The following is a 16,383-nucleotide window of genomic DNA, read 5'->3' on the forward strand; positions in this document are numbered from 1 at the left end:
TTTCCTTTCCCCCACAGCCCCTGCTCTGATCCTGTTGTCTCTTCTCAGCCTCTCTGCTCACCCTGTCTCCTCTGGCCATTCTTACAGCATCCCCTGCTTAGGCGTCCCCCTGCCCCCGCAGGCTGCCAGGCAGACCCAGCCTCAGGACTCCTTGCTGTGCTGCTTCACATCATTCCCAGACACCTGGGGCAGATTCCGGAATCTCTATCAAGAAAACAACGAGAAGCGATGAACCGAGGAATCTAGAGAAAAACATGGCTGTCACAGATGAAAGAGGCCCCCCTTTGCAGGCTGGGGGCCCCTATGAGAAGCAGCAGGATAGTTGAGAGGCGAAAAAAATATGGGGCAGAATTCTGCGCCCCTCATCAGCTGGGAGAATGCCAATTACCAATCGTTTCTGAGCTTTAGCTGTGTGGGGTAAGAGGTCAATAGATTTTGGTGGTATTATTATGGGGTTGCCAGAACCACCTCTGTCCCTGCCAGATGGGCTCCCAGCTCCTCTGGGTGAACTGTGACTTCCCTCAGTCACATAGATCCAGCCATGCAAACCTGCCTGTGTTGCAGCCAGCACTTGCTGTCTCTCTCACCAGGACCGTTCTCCCTGATGGCATCAGGGTCTGGATCACAGTCACCTTTTCTGGGAGTGTTTTCCCAGGGGACCCTTGGGACCACTCCTACTCCAACTTCAGCCTATTTTTAAAAAAATTTATCTCTTTTTTTTTCTACAGTATATATACATAAATATATATATATATATATATATATATTTTTTTTTTTTTTTTTGAGACGGAGTCTTGCTCTGTCACCCAGGCTGGAGTGCAGTGGCGCGATCTCGGTTCACTGCAAGCTCCACTTCCCGGGTTCATGCCATTCTCCTGCCTCAGCCTCCCGAGCAGCTGGGACTACAGGTGCCCGCCACCGCGCCCGGCTAAGTTTTTGTATTTTTAGTAGAGACGGGGTTTCACCGAGTTAGCCAGGATGGTCTCTATCTCCTGACCTTGATGATCCGCCTGCCTCGGCCTCCCAAAGTGCTGGGATTACAGGCGTGAGCCACTGTGCCTGGCAATATATATATATTTTAACCAAAGCTCTTGTTAGCTGCCTTCTTTCCTGAGTAGCCCTCTGTGCTCCACCTTACCCCACCCACCATGAGCCCTACTGCAGAAGACCTCATCCTGGAAGACCTCCCTCAGTGTCTCCACTTCAGTGGCTCTGTAGCTGAGCCATGTGGGGCACACGTCCTGCCAGGATCTCTCTGTTTTCCAAGCTTGGCATTGCCTTTGGGGAGTCTAGATTTTATTTTTTATTTTTTTGAGACGGAGTCTCGCTCTGTCACCCAGGCTGGAATCCAGTGGCGCAATCTCGTCTCACTGCAAGTTCCGCCTCCTGGGTTCACGCCATTCTCCTGCCTCAGCCTCCCGAGTAGCTGGGACTACAGGCGCTCGCCACCACGCCCGGCTAGTTTTTTGTATTTTTAGTAAAGACGGGGTTTCACCGTGTTAGCCAGGATGGTCTCGATCTCCTGACCTCGTGATCCACCCGCCTCAGCCTCCCAAAGTGTTGGGATTACAGGTGTGAGCCACTGTGCCCGCCCAGGAGTCTAGATTTTAAAATAGAAAAAACAAAAAATATGACAACCTAAAAAAAAAAAAAATTCAGAATGTTATAAGCTAATACAGCTGTCTCATTTTTGCATCTTCCTTTTGGATGCCAGCCCACAAGCACAGTCTGCTTTTCTCAGCTAACATTATCCCTTAAGCAGTTCCCCAGATCTCCATGGCCTTCATCAACACTAGCTCAAACGGCTTTATAATGGGCTGTCTTCATGATATGCACTAATTTCCTAAACCATTTTCCTAATGTTGGCCATTTAGGTGATATCTAATTTTTGGCTCACACAACCACATGTGTCTTTGTACAGAAAGCTTTTGACTGCATTTGAATTATTTTCTTAGGAAATTACTGGATTAGAAGGTATAAAGATCTCCATGGATTTCATTACCCATGACTTGGTGTCTATTTGGTATTTTTCTGATGGCTTCTTTGATTCTAGAAAAGGATTTGCCATAGCGCAAGAAGTACAAATGATAACACTAGGACAAAATAGAGAGGAAACACAAGGAGAGAAGAAAAGTAAGAGTAAGTTTGGATTCCAAAAATACATCCTAGGATGTCCTGCAGCTTTCTACGTTCTCTAAAGTACAAGTGAATTAAAAATGTTAGGTATACAACACTGATTTTAGAGAGAAAATCACTTTGCAGATGTAAAGAAACGTGGAAAAATCCCAGCCATTGGTAATAGTAGACTCAAAAATGAGGTGGGTCAAAGTCCCAGTCAGCCTCTGTCTTGGGGGGGGGGAACCCCTTAACCTATCTGAGTCTCAGTTGCCTAATTACATAAAATGAAATAGTGATATCTACTTGCTAGAGGTGGCCTGCGCATTTTTTATGCTTTCCAGCCGCCACTGGAAATAAGATCACTGGCCAGGCGCAGTGGCTCACTCCTGTAATCCCAGCACTTTGGGAGGCCGAGGCGGGCAGATCATGATGTCAGGAGATCAAGACCATCCTGGCTAACACAGTGAAACCCCGTCTCTACTAAAAACACAAAAAATTAGCCAGGCATGGTGGCACGCACCTGTAGTCTCAGCTACTTGGGAGGCTGAGGCAGGAGAATCGCTTGAACCCGGGAGGCGAAGCTTGCAGTGGATCGCGCGACTGCACTCCCACTCCAGCCTGGATGACAGAGCGAGACTCTATCTCAAAAAAAAAAAAAAAGATCACTTTCAAGATCCATGGAATCTGGTGTTCTATAGTTCTATATCTGGTATTTGTAAGACAGAAGTCAGGAGTAGGGACCCCAGACACATTTCTTCCCTTGGTTGTCTTAAAGGAGACACTGTGACCTTGACAGCCTGAGTAAAGGGTTTGAGTGAATTTGAGTGTGATATAGTGGACAGTTTCTTCAACTATATTTCTGAAAAAAGACAAGTTTGATATGACTTTTAAAAAATTGTGGGAAAATACACATAATGTAAAATTTGCCATCTTAACCATTTTTTTGAGATGATTACTTGAGCTCAGGAGTTTGAGGCTGGAGCAAACTAAGATCATGCCACTTCACTCCAATCTGGGCAACATAGCAAAAACCTGTCTCTTAAAAAAAAAAAAAGCCTGTAATCCCAGTCCTTTGGGAGGCCAAGGCAGGCAGATTGCTTGAGCCCAGGAGTTTGAGACCAGCCTGGGCAACATGGCAAGATCCTGTCTCTACAAAAAATACAAAAATTAGCCGGGTGCGGTGGCACCTGTAGTCCCAGCTGCTTGACAGGCTGAGGTTGGGGGATCACTTGAGCCTCGGAGGTCAAGGCTGCAGTGAGCTGTGATTGCACCACTGCACTCCAACCAGGGTGGCAGAATGAGACTCTGTCTCAAAAAACAAAAAAATCCCCCAAAACAAAAAAAAACCCACTGCCCTCTCCCCACTGAATGGTCCTGCCACCCTTTTCAAAATTCATTTGACCATGTGTATGAGGGTATATATGTGGACTCTATTCAATGACACTGACCTGTGTCTGTCTTTATGCCAGTACCATGCTGTTTTGATTACTGTAGCTTTGTAGTAAGTTTTGAAATCAGGACGTATGAGTCCTCCAATTTTGCTCTTTTTCCAGATTGTTTTGTCTATTTGGGGTCCCTTGAGATTCTCGTGTGAATTTTAGGATAGATTTTCTATTTCTGCAAAAAACATCATTGGGGTTTTGATAGGGATTGCATTTAATCTATAAATTGCTTTGGGTAGTATTGATATCTTTAAGTTTTCTAATCTATAAACATAGGATATATTTCCATTTATATCTTTTATTTTATTTTATTTTTTTGAGATGGAGTCTTGCTCTGTTGTCAGACTGGAGTGCTGTGGTGCCATCTCGGCTCACTGCAACCTCTGACTCCCTGGTTCAAGCAATTCTCCTGCCTCAGCCTCCTGAGTAGCTGGGATTACAGGCACACTCCACCACGCCCAGCTAATTTTTGTATTTTTAGTAGAGACGGGGTTTCACCATGTTGGTCAGGATAGTTTCAATCTCCTGACCTAGTGATCCGCCCGCCTTGGCCTCCCAAAGTGCTTGGATTACAGGCGTGAGCCACCGTGCCTGGCCTGTATCTTCTTTTTCTTTTTTTTTTTTTTAGATGGAGTCTTGCTGTGTTACCCAGTCTGGAGTGCAGTGGCATGATCTTGACTCACTGCAACCTCTGCCTCTTGGATTCAAGCGATTTTCCTGCCTCAGCCTCCCAAGTAGCTGGGATTACAGATGCCCACCACCACGCCTGGGTAATTTTTGTATTTTTTTGTAGAGACGGGATTTTACCATGTTGGCCAGGCTTGTTTCAAACTCCTGACCTCAGGTGATCCGCCTGCCTTGGCCTACCAAAGTGCTGGGATTACAGGTGTGAGCCACCGCGCCCAGCTCTTTCTTTTTTGAGACTGGGTCTTGCTTTGTCACCCAGGCTGAAGTGCAGTGGCGTGATCACAGCACACTGCAGCCTCAACTGCTTGGACTCAAGTGGTTCTCCCACATCAGCCTCACAAGTAGCTGGGACCACAGGCACGTGCCACCACACTTGGCTAAATTTTTTATTATGTGTAGAGATGAGGTTTTGCTGGTCTGGAACTCGTGGGCTCAAGGGATCCTCTTGCCTCAGCCTCCCAAAGTGTTGGGATTATGGGCATGAGCCATGGTGTCCAGCCTTCTTTAATTTCTTTCAGCAATGTTTTGTAGTTTTCATTTTACAAGTCTTTCATCTTGGTTAATTTCTAACTATTTTATTATTTTTGATGCTATTGTCAATGGAACCTTTTTTTTTTTTTTTTTGAGACGGAGTCTCACTCTGTCGCCCAGGCTGGAGTGCAGTGTCGCGATCTTGGCTCACTGCAAGCTCTGCCTCCTGGGTTTACGCCATTCTCCTGCCTCAGCCTCCCGAGTAGCTGGGACTGCAGGTGCCCGCCACCTCGCCTGGCTAGTTTTTTGTATTTTTTAGTAGAGACGGGGCTTCACTGAGTTAGGCAGGATGGTCTTGATCTCCTGACCTCGTGATCTGCCTGTCTCAGCCTCCCAAAGTGCTGGGATTACAGGCTTGAGCCACCGCGCCTGGCCTGGAACCATTTTTGTAATTTCATTTTCTGATTGTTCATTGTTAATGTACAGAAATGCAAGTATTTTTTATGGTTGGCTTTGTATCCTGCTAATATGCTAATTTTATTTGTTCTAATAGTGTTTAGTCTTTAGGGTTTTCTATATATAAAATCATACCATTTGTGAGCAGAGACAATTTTACTCCTTCTTTCCAATTTGAATGTCTTTTATTTCTTTTTCTTGCCTCCTTGCTCTATTTAAAACCTCTAGTAATATGTTGAATAGAAGTGGCAAAAGCAGGAATTCTTGCCTTCTTCCTGATCTTATAGAAAAAGGTTTCAGTCTTTCACCATTGAGTATGATGTTTGCTGTGGGTTTTTCTTATATGGCTTTTATTATGTTGAGGTGATTTCCATCTATTCTGAGTTTGTTGACTGTTTTTATCACGAAAGGTTGTTGAATTTTGTCATGTGCTTTTTCTGCATCAGTTGAGATGATGATGTAAGGTTTTTTTCATTCTCTTATGAACCCCAAAAATCTGAGACAAGTCTCAGTCAATTTAAGAAGTTTCTTTTGCCAAAGTTAAGGACGCGCATCCAGGAGACAGGTCTATGCCTTTCTCTGAACATGAATTTTAGAGTTCCAAATTTAAAGGGGAAAGGGCGGGATATTGAGAAGTACACAGTTTTCATGTAAGAGCAGGGTAGGGGGAAAATAGTCATTCATGCCTTTGTCTGGCTCAGTGAATTTGCATTTTTATGTAAGGTAACATAGGGCAGGGGAAAATGCGGGGAACCTGCATGTAAATAAGGTAACAAAGACAAATGGGACGGGAATAATCAGATATGCATTTGTGCCAGGTGGGCAGAGGGGTGATGCCTCTGTAAAGATAAGCTATCCATTTACATTGCCATGGTGAATTTTATCAGACAGCTGTCTTGGAGCTCACCAGGAATTTCCTTGTGGGCAAAATCTGAGGGAGGTGTGTAGCTGTTCATCTTGCAGCCATCTTATTTAGGAACCAAAACGGGAAGGTGGGTTTGCGTGACCCAGTTCCCAGCTTGACTTTTCCGTTTGGCTTAATGAGTCTGGGGACCCAAGATTGATTTTCCCCTCACACTGTTAATGTAGTGTATGACACCAGCTTTCATATGTTGAACCATCCTTGTCTGTGTAGTTCAATGACAAGGTGTGTTTGTTTCTGCTTCCTGCAGAGCAGAAAGACCATGGGTTTGAGGTGGCCTCCACCTCCCCTGAAGACGAGTCCTCTGGCAGTAACCCCGAGCCAGACGCCACCCCGTTCCAGGAAGATTTGAGGACCTTCGACCAGCTGGACGCTGTATCTAGTTTGCCCACACCCAGCGACATCTTTGTGTCCTACTCTACTTTCCCGGGTGAGCACATCAGAAGGGCTCGCTCGCCCTTGCAGCCAGAGGGCCTTCCTATCTGCCCTAGAGGCAGCTGTGTGGTGAGAGAAGAGACCAGGGTATGAGTCCTGGTTCTGTCTCTTGCTCCTCTGTGACCCTGAATGACTGACTTCTCCTCTCTGAATCTTGGCTCAGGCTGAGCAGACAAGGATGTGCACTGCAAGGAGGGCTGCGCCCTTGGGTTCCTATGCCTCACTTGCCTCTCCTCTGCCTGACTCTGCCTCTGCCTTCGCATCTTTAGCAAGGAATAGGAATTGTGCCTCAGGGGTTGCCATGGCGATTAAACAGGGTGGCTGGCACGTCACTGAGCACAGTACGTGGCACATAGTAGGTGCAGCAGGTGGTAGTTTCCTTCCTTCCTTTTTTTTTTTTTTTTTGAGACGGAGTCTTGCTCTGTCACCCAGGCTGGAGTGCAGTGGCACAATCTCAGGTCACTGCAACCTCCACCTCCCAGGTTGAAGTAATTCTCCTGCCTCAGCCTCCTAAGTAGCTGGGATTACAGGCGTGCACCACCACACCCAGCTAATTTTTGTATTTTTAGTAGAGACAGGGATTCAGCATGTTGGCCAGGCTGGTCTTGAACTCCTGACCTCAAGTGATTTGCCCACCTCGGCCTTCCAAAATGCTGGGATTACAGGTGTGAGCCACTGGGCCCGGCAGTTTCCTTCCTTTCTTATGCCTTGGATGAGTCACTTCACTTTTCCAAGCCTTCGTTTCCTTGCTGGGAAAACGGGAATCATAGCCAGAATCAGGAGATGGTCACGAGGTGAAATAAGATCATGATTAGGGCAGAGCCTCAGGGGCCAGGCTGCTCCTGCTGGATGCATGCGTGAGTCAAGATCTGCAGGGCGCCCGAGCCTGCGTACGTGGCTGGGCATGGGGGCAGGGGCGCGGGGGTGGCTCTCCAGCAGTGTTCAGTCCTCTTCCCTCCAAAGGTTTTGTCTCCTTGAGGGACCCCGAGAGTGGCTCCTGGTACATTGAGACCCTGGACAACATCTTTGAGCAGTGGGCTCACTCTGAAGACCTGCAGTCCCTCCTGCTCAGGGTGAGTGCTGCCTTCCTCTGCAAAGGAGCGGGGAGACTGCTGGGGGGCAGCGTGTTCTCCTGGGGCTGGGGACTGGGGGGTGAGCAGGGCAGGCCCAAACCAAGGGTAAAAGGTAGTAGACTCCTCTGAGCCTTGGAGTCAGTACTTTTGTGTCTCTATGAGAGGCATTCCTGCCTGTGGTGACATTTGCCCTTTATTCAAAGAGTTGTCTTCCCTGTCTCCTCCAAGGTCCCCAGGTTGACACCTCCTGCTCCTCCACTGATGGAGCTGGTCCTCGGTGCCAGCGCGGGATGGCTCTGTCCAGATCCCGAAGGCGGGTCATGGGCCCCTCCCTATACCCTGCGGCCATCACGCAGTCTTCTACTCTTGACCCTCAAGAATTATGAACCCCTCCTTGTACATCTCCTTCTCAGGAGGCCCCAGTGAGGAAACAGATAGGAAAGGGTGGCCTGAGGGTGGCCTGAGAGGCCCAGTCCTACTCCAAGGAAACCCCACTCAGAACGGTTGCTTCCTCTGAGGGTCCCGTAGACCTGTGGCTGCCTTGGGGAAGCAGCGCGTGTGGGCCCCTGCTGCTCTGCTCAGGTGTTCCTGCGTGAGAAGGGGCCGCGGGGCTGAGGCCACTCCTTGCTCCTTGCAAATAGTTCAGTCTGATTTGAACTTTATGAGTTTGGAAATTTTGAATTTTGAGTTTTTTAAAGGTAAAGTTGAGGTGCGTGTTCTTTAAGCCCTCCTGCTCAAAGAGGCTGCAGTTTGAGCTGTTTTTAAGGTGTCGGTTGAGTGGACATTCCCCCCAGCCCCTCTTGAATTGTTTCTTCAGTCCAGAGAACTGAACTCACAGAGCTCTCCATGGTCGTGTCTTACAGGTCGCTGATGCTGTTTCGGTGAAAGGGATTTATAAACAGATGCCTGGTTGCTTTAATTTCCTCCGGAAAAAGCTTTTCTTTAAAACATCGTAAGGCCAGGGCCCCTCACCCTGCCTTATCTTGCACCCCAAAGCCTTCCTGCCCCAGGCCTGAAAGTGGCTGAGACCTGGACTTTCCTGCAACTCAAGGACTTTGCAGCCGGCACAGGGTCTGCTCTTTCTCTGCCAGTGACAGACAGGCTCTTAGCAGCTTCCAGATTGGCGACAAGGGCTGAACAGTGGAGGAAGAGGGACAGATGAATGCCATGGATTGCGTGTGGCCTCTTGAGCAGTGGCTGGTCCAGGGCTAGTGACTGTCCCGTGATCCCTGTGTTCTCTCTAGGGCAGGGATTAACCTCTGTACTACTGACCTGTGGGGTCAGGTCACCCTTTGCTGTGAGGCTGTCCTGAATGTTCAGCACTGTCCCTCGCCTCAGTGCCAGTGACACGTCTCCCTGAGTGGTGCCAAACAAAAATGTTCTCAGGTGTTGCCAAATATGTCCTAGGGTATAAAACTTTACTCACCTGACAACCACTGGTCTGTAGGGATTTTTGGCTACACACAAACCAGTATCTCTCATAGATCAGCAAGCTGGGGCCTACTAGAGCCTGAACAGCTGTAATCTGTGAATTCTAAGTGAAGTTTTAAAAATTGTTAATTTTTCCTACATTGCATTAATCTTAAAAAATAAAAGGCAAATATGGACTCTCTTTTGCCTCTTTCTTCCCTCATTTTGCTCCAACTCTTTGTTCTTCCTTACAAAAGAGACTTTTGCTTTTTTCAAAACATTTCCCCATGTTTTTCTGGGCTCTCACTATGTTGCCCAGGCTGGTCTCAAACTCCTGGGCTGCGGTGACCCTCCCAAGTAGCTGTAACTGCAGGCTGCACCACCTCACCCAGCCCCATTTCTTCATGTCTCATTTCACTTGATCCCTATTCCGTCCCAGGAAGGCAACAAGGGAACAAGGGTGAGAACCCTGTGCTCAGGGAGGTTAGGTCTCTTGTCCAAGGGAACACCATTATCCAGAGATAATTATAGGGAGGGGCCCATGAAGCACCCCTAGACTGCAGTGTGAATGTGCTGTGCAATAGTGACACGTTGGGCTGCTCCACTCTGAGGTCTTCTAAGCTGTCCTTATGCCAGCCTATTTGTTGTTTTTTGGGCTTTTTTTTTTTTTTGGAGAAAGGGTCTTACTCTGTCACCCAGGCTGGAGTGCAATGATACGATCTTGGCTTCCTGCAGTCTTGACCTCCTGGGCTCAAGAGATCCTCCCACCTCAGCCTCCTAAGTAGCTGGGACTATAGGTGTGCACTACCTCTCCCAGTTAATTTTTGTATTTTTAGTAGAGACAGAGTCACGCCATGTTACTCAGGCTGGTCTTGAACTCCTGGACTCAAGCGATCAGCAAAGTGCAGGGGTTACAGGCTTGAGCCATTGAGCCTGACCTACTTCTGGTTTTTAGGGCCCTGGATGTTCGGATGGATTGCTAAATAAATAATAAAAAAACCCTCATCAAGATGTGATTTGTATAGTTGTCACTTTATATAATATTATTTTCCTTCTGGGACTTTTCCAAGTCTGAAACCGTCCCGGAGACTTCTTTTGGTTAGTTATTTGCAATCACCTGCAGGACACACAAGAAAATCGTCAGGTTCACCTAACCGCAGAGCTGTGCATGGCAGTTTCCTGTCTCTGTCCTCCTGGGCTAAGCTCCTCATGTGAGTCACAGGCAGCCCACACTGCACTAGCTCCTGCCTGAGGAGTTCTGATGACGTTTCGGAAAAAAGATGCAATCACAGCTTTTCATTGACCTGTTAGGGTCTTCCTGTAAAGGGGGTCTTACCAGGAGTCCTGTGTGGGCTTCAGGGTAGGGGGCCTTTGAACCCCCTAAAACTTATATTTCAAATGTGTGGATGGCGTATTTTAGATTTCATTTGTTTCTCAAATCAAAACTTCTGTTTGCAAGGCAGTTATGCAATACGGTTGGGGCAATTACTATTTCCGGAGACTTTTGATCAGTATCTGTTAAACTTTTTTTTTTTTTCTTTGAGACAGTCTAACTCTGTTTCCCAGGCTGGAGTGCAGTGGCACGATCTAGGCTCACTGCAACCTCTGCCTCCCAGGTTCAAGCGATTCTCCTGCCTCAGCCTCCTGAGTAGCTAATATTACAGGTGTGCACCACCACGCCTGGCTGTGTTTTTTTTGCATTTTTACTAGATTCAGGGTTTCACCATGTTGGCCAGGCTGGTCTCAAACTGCTGACCTCAAGTGATCTACCTGCCTTAGCTTCCCAAAGTACTGGGATTATAGGCGTGAACCACCGCGCCCGGCCTGTTAAACATTTTGATATGCCAACTTCATGATCCAGTGCTATAAACGGCAGGAGATCCAGCTGCTACAGCACAAACACTCAGACCAGTGTGCAAGAATTATGTCCAAGGATGTTCACTGCACAATGTAAGAGTGAAAAATAGGGAACATTAAAACTTCATTCATTATACTAAAAGTATGGAATACTATTTAGCTGTTCAAAAGAATGACATGTACGTACTGACATATAAAATGTAATAAGGTGTTAAGTGAAAAACAGCTGCAGAACAGTATGAAGACTCAGATCCTATCTTTGCTTAGAAGACAGTGTCTCTCTTTATATATATAGATACATATGCACATAAAGTTGAGAAGACCACACACCAAGCTTTTAACAATGATTGGCAGGGCGCGGTGGCTCACGCTTGTAATCCCAGCACATTGGGAGGCCGAGATGGGCAGATCACCTGAGCTCAGGAGTTCAAGACCAGCCTGGCTAAAACATGGTGAAACCCCATCTCTACTAAAAATACAAAAATTACCTGGGCGTGTTGGTGCATGCCTGTAATCCCAGCTAGTTAGGAGGCTGAGGCAGGAGAATTGCTTGAACCTGGGAGGCGGAGGTTGCAGTGAGCTATCAAGCCACTGTACTCCAGCCTGGGCAACAGAGTGAGACTCCGTTTGAAAACAAACAAAAACAATGATTACCTCTGGAGAGTAGAATTGGAGATGTAAAATGAGGGGGGACATCTTGATACATTTTACTTGATACACTCATATTGTTTTAATATTTTTACACAGTATGTATTACCTTCTGGAAAAAGAATAAAAGCTAAGGATTCCTGAAGTTCATGTGTGATTATCATTCAATGGACATTTGTTGAAAGGATGAATGTCCCGGGCCACTTGTCTCCTCTGCTTCTCTGCTCTTTTGCTTGTACTTCCTGACCTTGGCTTGTCACTTGTCTGGGTTTATCCAGGCAGGTGCTCTCAGGCACCCCCAGGGCTCTAGTGGTTCGTGAATCCAGGCTGCACACAGTGTGTCCCTGGGTTGGGGCCACTGCAAGTTTTCATGAGCCCCTCCGCCGCTGCCAGGGGCAGCCCCCACCCAAGGACAGCTGGTTGCTTGGCTCTCCCCGTTCTGAAACCTGCTACTGGGCATCCGTGCCTGCCCTGACGGCTCTTCCATGAATACAGGGACTCTGCCCAATTGCCTCGTGAGGCGTGCTGCCCCGTGGATCCCTGCTGCCATCTGGCCATGCTTTGGGATCTGGCCTGCTCTGTTGTGCTTATATCTGTGGCTGGGAACAGCTGACGCTGGGACAAAAAAATTGGGACAATTGCCCCTGCTTCAGGTCCCCAGGTTGCTGCCAGGACCAGCTGCACAGTGACTCCCACAGCAGGATTTGGCTGGGAAAGGCCCCTAAGCAGCCTTTCATCCAGTCAGTCTCAGGTCAGGCTCCTTTGACGTGTGGGTGGCGCCTCCAAAGGTGGACTCAGATGGGTTTTTCCCAATTTATTTATAAAAAAGAACCAATTAATGATTAATGGCTACTGGCTTTTTGATTTTCCATTTTTCTCCAACAAACGTTTTTGGAATCTCTGCCTGTGACCACTTGTTGGCAAAAAGATGCCAGCAGACAGACAAATGAACAAGGAGCTGGCAAGAATCAGTGGGAACACTTGGAAGCAGCCACCTGCTTATTTTGACAGTTTAATTTCCTCCTGTGACCACGTGCTCATGGCTGCAGCTTCATATTTGGTTTTATAAGTGTCAGTTACTTTTGTAAGTGCAGAAGTTTTATAAGTGCAGTTAAGTCAGTTAGTTTTATAAGTGCAGAAGTAACACTTCTCTGCAAATTAAAGTTAGTGAAGTCAGATGCCAGCTTTCCCCTTCTTTGGGGGCTCTGCCACAAATACCATAACTCCTTCTTGCTCTAGTGCCTAAAAATGTGAAGGAGTCCTGATCTAGTTCAAGTCCCATTTTACAGAAGAGCAAACTGAGGTGGTCCCTAATTGGCACAGAGTGTCCGCCTCTTCTCCCCCAGCTTCTATTACCAGGCATGGTGCTTCCTCTGCCCTCTCCTGGGCACCCTTTTCTTGTGACTGGGTTTCCTGTTCTGGCTGCTTTCGCCTACTGCTGCGTGTATCCATGGCTGCTCCTTAATATTTATGCCAACTATTATTATTATTATTTTCAGAGACAAGGTCTTGCTATGTCGCTCAGGCTGCAGTGCAGTGGTGTGACCTTGGCTTACTGTAGCCTCCACCTCTCGGGCCCAAAAATCCTTCCACCTCAGCCTCCCAAGTAGCTGAGACTACAGGCATGCACCACCATGCCTAATTAAAAAAAAAAAAATCTTTGTAAAGACAAGAGTCTTGCTATGTTGCCCAGGCTGCTCTTGAACTCCCGGGCTCAAGCAATCCTCCCTCCTTTGCCTCCCAAAGTGCTGCGATTACATTTGTATGAGCCACGGTACCTGGCCTATTATTTTTAATGAATAATTTTTAATGCTTATTGTTATAAAAAAATGTGTGTTTATTGTTAAAAAGAATTTGAGCTAATGTGGAAGCTCAGAGCAGACAGCTCTCTGAGTTTACATTTACAAGACAGGGGACCAACTCGGCTTTATTTGCCTGGGATGGTCCCAGTGTAAAACAGGAAGTCCTGCATCCTGGGAAACCTCTCAGTCCTGGGCAAACCAGGATGGTTGGTCACCCTACAGAATAGCTAGAAGATGCCTAAGGGGCACTAATTTCCAATAATTAATGCTATGGGGGTCTCAAAGTATCAGGTTTTGGGTTTTGCAAATATATACCTGTTTATAGCACTCGATGGTGGAGTCTGGGCCACACACAGATACACAAAAATAAAATCACCATTCCTATGGAACTCTTTTTTTTTTTTTTGAGACAGAGTCTTGCTCTGTCACCCATGCTGGAGTGCAGTGGCGTGATCTCGGCTCACTGTAAGCTCCGCCTCCCGGGTTCATGCCATTCTCCTGCCTCAGCCTCCCAAGTAGCTGGGACTACAGGCACCCGCCACCATGCCCTGCTATTTTTCTTTTTTTTGTATTTTTAGTAGAGACGGGGTTTCACCGTGTTAGCCATGATGGTCTCAATCTCCTGACCTCGTGATCTGCCCGCCTCGGCCTCCCAAAGTGCTGGGATTACAGGCCTGAGCCACAGCGCCCGGCCATGGAACTCACTCTTAACATGCCTGAGCAGTGTTCAACCTCTTTGGACAAGGCCACCCTCTATGTTCCTTTTCACTCAGCTTTACCCACACAGAAATTTTGGGGACCCATGGGGGGCCCAGCAGTTGCCAAGGTCTGCAGCCTTCTCCAAGGGGGTCCCATCTAGCTCTCAAGAGGAAGGAGGGGGTTCTCAGTCGCCAGCTGGGCATGGCACTCCGAGGCCAGGTAAGCAGGGCAGTGCCCTGGGGCTCAGGGCTGGTCTGGTTCTTACCGAATTGATCCAGTCATTATAGTTGGAGACCCGTGTGAAGATGGAGGGCATGTAGTAGTAGTTGCAGCCAAGGACGGACGTGAGGCTGCCGATGCCATGCACCTCCCACCGGCCGTCAGCTGCCTGACAGTTCAGCGGCCCGCCAGAGTCTCCCTGAGGAAGGCCAGAGTTATAGAAGGGTAAAGGGAGAGGAAGGGGCTGCCCTTTGGAACCATTGTTCTCAATGCATTTCCATTGTTCTGCTGCAGGTCACTGTCCTCTGAAGGCAGCCCTTGTGGTCATAGCCCAAGATGGTACCATAATTCCAACAAGAGCCAACACTTATTCTTCCTGTGTGGCCAGAGCTGAGCTAAGCAGGTTCTATGCCTTATCTCATTAATCCTCACAAAATCCTATGAGGTAAATATTCATAGTCTCCCCAGGCCACTGGAGAGAAGAAACTGGAGTGTTGAGAGGTTGGGACTTGCCCAAGGTTGCACAGGCCGTTTGTAAAGGAGCTGAGGCCACATCCCAGAGTTCAGCTGCCAGGCTCTTCCCCACTGGCTCCGTCTTCCTATGCATGGGGTGGTCTGTGTGGGCAGTGTGTAGGGCACAGTGTGATCTGAAGGGCATGTGGATCTCCTTCCTACTGCATCCCCACTTCACTGCTAAGTCCAACACAGAGCAATTCCTGGTGGTTAAGACACTGTCTCCAGGAAGGTTTCCATGGCAGCTACCTGGAGGGGACACACTGCGCCATGGATGAGAGTAATTCAACCCAGGGATTAGTTTCCTTTGGCTCCCTTCCAGCATAGAGGAAAGGATACGGAATGACAGTCATGAGAGACCTTGATGAGACCCAGGGAAGGACTTCCCAGCAGTGAGAGGGGTGGACGCGACAAGGAGAATCTCAAAACAAGAACAAACAAGAACAAGAACTAAGAAGAAAAAAGGTCAGGTTTTTTTTTTTTTTTTTTTGAGTTTCGCTCTGTCAACCAGGCTGGAGTGCAGTGGCACCATCTCAGCTCGCTGCAACCTCTGCCTTCTGGGTTCAAGTGATTCTCCTGCCTCAGCCTCCCATTGTAGCTGTGACTACAGGTATGTGCCACCATGCCTGGCTAATTTTTATTTTTAGTAGAGACAGGGTTTCACCATGTTGGCCAGGCTGGTCTCAAACTCCTGACCTCAAGTGATCTGCCTGCCTCGGCCTCCCAAAATGCTGGGATTATAGGCGTGAGCCACCGTGCCTGGCCAAAGGTCAAGTTCTGATACATCTGGTACCATTTCCGGGTGCTTCTGCCAGGAGGTGGGAGGATGGACCTATCAAGGGATGGTTTTCCATAGCCTCTTCCCATCCCCAGCCACATTTTGTCATGGAGCGGGGCCCCTGATTATTGGCACTCACGTTGCAGGTACATATCACGCCATCACCCCCAGCGCAGATCATATTGGTCTTCACGGTGCTGCCCCAAGAGCGGGGGCTGGAGCAGGTGGCATAGTCCACAACCAGCAACCGGCCCTGCTGCAGGTCATCAGGGACAGCCCTGTTGGCTGAATGAGACCAGAGAGAAGGCATTAGGGACGTAGGGACTCCTGAGAAAAAGGAAGTGGCAGACCCCTACTGGGTTTCCCGTTACTGTCTTCCATCCATTGCAACAGGGGAACAGCCATGTTTGTCTATACTGTTTCTTCACAGTTGATTGGTTAGTGTGCTGGCCACTGGTGATTGGTTCAGCAGTGAACACCTGACTCAAGCTAAGCCAATCAGCTCCCTCCCCTGGGATTTTGAGATGGGGATGGAGAGATTCCGGTTGTGGAGGAGGCAAATCTGGGAAGTCCTTGTCAAAGGCTGACATTTTCTTCTGTGTGCAGAAGAATGAAGTAGACCCACAAAGAAAGAAATTTCTGAGTGTTTCCTGAGTTTCTTACGGGCTTCCAACTCCTGATTCTAGCCTGTTCCTGATGACTGGCTGTATCTCTGCCCTTGGGTTGAAACTTTTTTTTTTTTTTTTTGAGACGGAGTTTCACTCTGTCGCCCAGGCTGGAGTACAGTGGCCAGATCTCAGCTCACTGCAAGCTCCGCCTCCCGGGTTCACACCGTTCTCCTGCCTCAGCCTCC

At 48.0% G+C, this 16,383-nt stretch overlaps 2 protein-coding genes and 1 long non-coding RNA gene across 7 annotated transcripts in view; 2 read left to right on the forward strand and 1 right to left on the reverse strand.

Moving 5' to 3' along the window:
• LOC105473212 (caspase 9) overlaps positions 1 to 9,216 on the forward strand; it is a 31,006-nt gene extending 21,790 nt beyond the window's left edge. For 2 of the 3 annotated variants that reach the window (XM_071100231.1, XM_011726879.2), the window contains exons 7-9: positions 6,347 to 6,526; positions 7,495 to 7,604; positions 8,468 to 9,216. In XM_071100231.1, the coding sequence (XP_070956332.1) occupies positions 6,347 to 6,526; positions 7,495 to 7,604; positions 8,468 to 8,560 (383 nt within the window). In that variant the 3' untranslated portion in view covers positions 8,561 to 9,216. The remainder of the gene's footprint in view (positions 1 to 6,346; positions 6,527 to 7,494; positions 7,605 to 8,467) is intronic. The other variant, XM_071100225.1, reaches the window with a different exon arrangement.
• LOC112425118 (chymotrypsin-like elastase family member 2B) overlaps positions 1 to 16,383 on the reverse strand; it is a 26,340-nt gene continuing 9,957 nt past the window's right edge. The window contains exons 6-8 of one of the 2 annotated variants that reach the window (XM_071100242.1): positions 15,670 to 15,815; positions 14,286 to 14,438; positions 1 to 204 (exon numbers count right to left, since the gene is read on the reverse strand). In XM_071100242.1, coding sequence (XP_070956343.1) covers positions 142 to 204; positions 14,286 to 14,438; positions 15,670 to 15,815 — 362 coding nt within the window. In that variant the 3' untranslated portion in view covers positions 1 to 141. Of the gene's footprint in view, positions 205 to 9,870; positions 10,132 to 14,285; positions 14,439 to 15,669; positions 15,816 to 16,383 lie in introns of those variants that run through there. The other variant, XM_071100247.1, reaches the window with a different exon arrangement.
• LOC139364305 (uncharacterized) overlaps positions 14,409 to 16,383 on the forward strand; it is a 27,121-nt gene continuing 25,146 nt past the window's right edge. For both annotated transcript variants that reach the window (XR_011625917.1, XR_011625918.1), the window contains exons 1-2: positions 14,409 to 14,684; positions 15,075 to 15,217. This is a non-coding gene — a long non-coding RNA (uncharacterized lncRNA). The remainder of the gene's footprint in view (positions 14,685 to 15,074; positions 15,218 to 16,383) is intronic.

This window comes from Macaca nemestrina, chromosome 1 (genome assembly GCF_043159975.1).
Source record: "Macaca nemestrina isolate mMacNem1 chromosome 1, mMacNem.hap1, whole genome shotgun sequence".
NCBI classification, from domain to species: domain Eukaryota; kingdom Metazoa; phylum Chordata; class Mammalia; order Primates; family Cercopithecidae; genus Macaca; species Macaca nemestrina.